The following is a 1,504-nucleotide window of genomic DNA, read 5'->3' as shown; positions in this document are numbered from 1 at the left end:
ACCTTGGCCGTATTGGATGGTCCTTAACCTTAGAGGGGATGCCAAGGGGTGTGGCTCATGAGGAGCAAGGGGACACTACAAACCTATAAGAATGGGCTCTTATAACCCTTGTAACCATCAAGCTTTCATTCATAGTAATCAGTTATGGCGGTGCACTTTAATCTCTCTCTCTCTCTCTCTCTCTCTCTCTCTCTCTCTCTCTCTCTCTCTCTCTCTCTCTCTCTCTCTCTCTCTCTCTCTCTCTCTCTCTCTGTAGAGGGCTCTTCCCCCTCTACATATGGCGACCACGTAGTTGATCTTACTCGCCCTTTGGTGATGAAGGAGACGCAAACCATGCTCCTGCAATTCTACTACAGTGCATACGCCGGTGCCGAGCAGGCGGGGAGTCGCTCGAAGGGCGGGCATTGTGGAGGCTGGTGGCGCTACGTAGAACCAACCAGGGAACATAGGGTTGAACAACCGTAGAGATGATCAATAGAGGGCCTGGCCAGTCAGGCTGCAGGCGCTGCTCACGGAGCAGGTCTTGGGGGGATGGCTCTCAACAGAGAGCTCGATCGCAGGGCACGAGGGCCGCTCACAATACAGCCAACCAAGGTGGGCAGGCTGAATCTGCAGAGGCTCTTCGACAGCAGCCTGTGGTCACCGTAGCAAAAAAAGCCAGGGCTCCAGAGGCCAAATCATAGAACGCAGTGGCCAGGTATGTAGTGTAGGGTCAAAAATGCCAGCCGAGAGATCGGGCATGCGCAGGTGCAACAGGTTTGGTTGCGAAGAGTCCGACAGAGATGGTGCAACATGTGCTGCAGCCATGGATACCTTTGACAAATCTGAGCATAAACCCACTCAACAGGCTGCCACAAAAAGTGAAGAGGTTGTTCTTGAACCAAGCCTTGGGATGGAGCAGCAGCAGTAGGAGCTGATAGAGTGCTGCATATTTTCATTAAGGGAGAGGGGTCTATGAGCAGAGGTGATCTACGTCCTCTGAGCCTGCAAATGTGCTGAAAGTAAGACAAGCAGACCATTATTGGGTTGAAGGGAAGATCACAAGGGGGTGCGGTGTTAGCAGATGAAGGGTGCCCAGTTGCCTCATCCGAGTAGTGAAAGCATGTAACAGAGAGAAGTTTGTTGGCGGCCTCACATTACGTGAGCGGCAGATTGAAGATGGGCAGCAAGCAGGGTATTGCAAGTTCATCAACGATGGAGATGAATCAGAAGAGGAGAGGCTAAAATCCAATTTTCGTCAAGGTTCAAATGAATAAGCAAGAGCATGGGGATGCCACCTGGAGGCAGATACACAGGTTGACTTCTCTTTTGGCGCAGAGTATAAAGAAGGGAGAGCATGTGGAGAGGAGGCAATAGCAGGCAAAAAGCGGTGATGCCCTACTGCTCGCTTTTTTTTATTTGGGCTGATAAGGTTTTGTCTGGTACGATGTCGCAATATGCGGATGATGCTCAATTATGCTTTCTCATGTACTTGGTGGATTTCCCTCTGGCGGAGATTTTTACC

At 50.9% G+C, this 1,504-nt stretch overlaps 1 protein-coding gene across 1 annotated transcript; it reads left to right on the top strand.

Moving 5' to 3' along the window:
- Positions 1 to 467: 467 nt before the first annotated feature.
- Positions 468 to 910, top strand: LOC147462129 (uncharacterized). The gene is made up of 2 exons (XM_086502720.1): positions 468 to 520; positions 616 to 910. The coding sequence occupies exons 1-2, from the start codon at positions 468 to 470 to the stop codon at positions 908 to 910; spliced, it is 348 nt and encodes a 115-aa protein (XP_086358846.1).
- The last annotated feature ends 594 nt before the right edge of the window (positions 911 to 1,504 follow it).

This window comes from Adiantum capillus-veneris, chromosome 3 (genome assembly GCF_014529385.1).
Source record: "Adiantum capillus-veneris isolate H3 chromosome 3, ASM1452938v2, whole genome shotgun sequence".
Classification (NCBI taxonomy): domain Eukaryota; kingdom Viridiplantae; phylum Streptophyta; class Polypodiopsida; order Polypodiales; family Pteridaceae; genus Adiantum; species Adiantum capillus-veneris.
The sequence above is the reverse complement of the archived record's forward strand: the minus strand, read 5'-3'. Positions and strand labels throughout refer to the sequence as shown.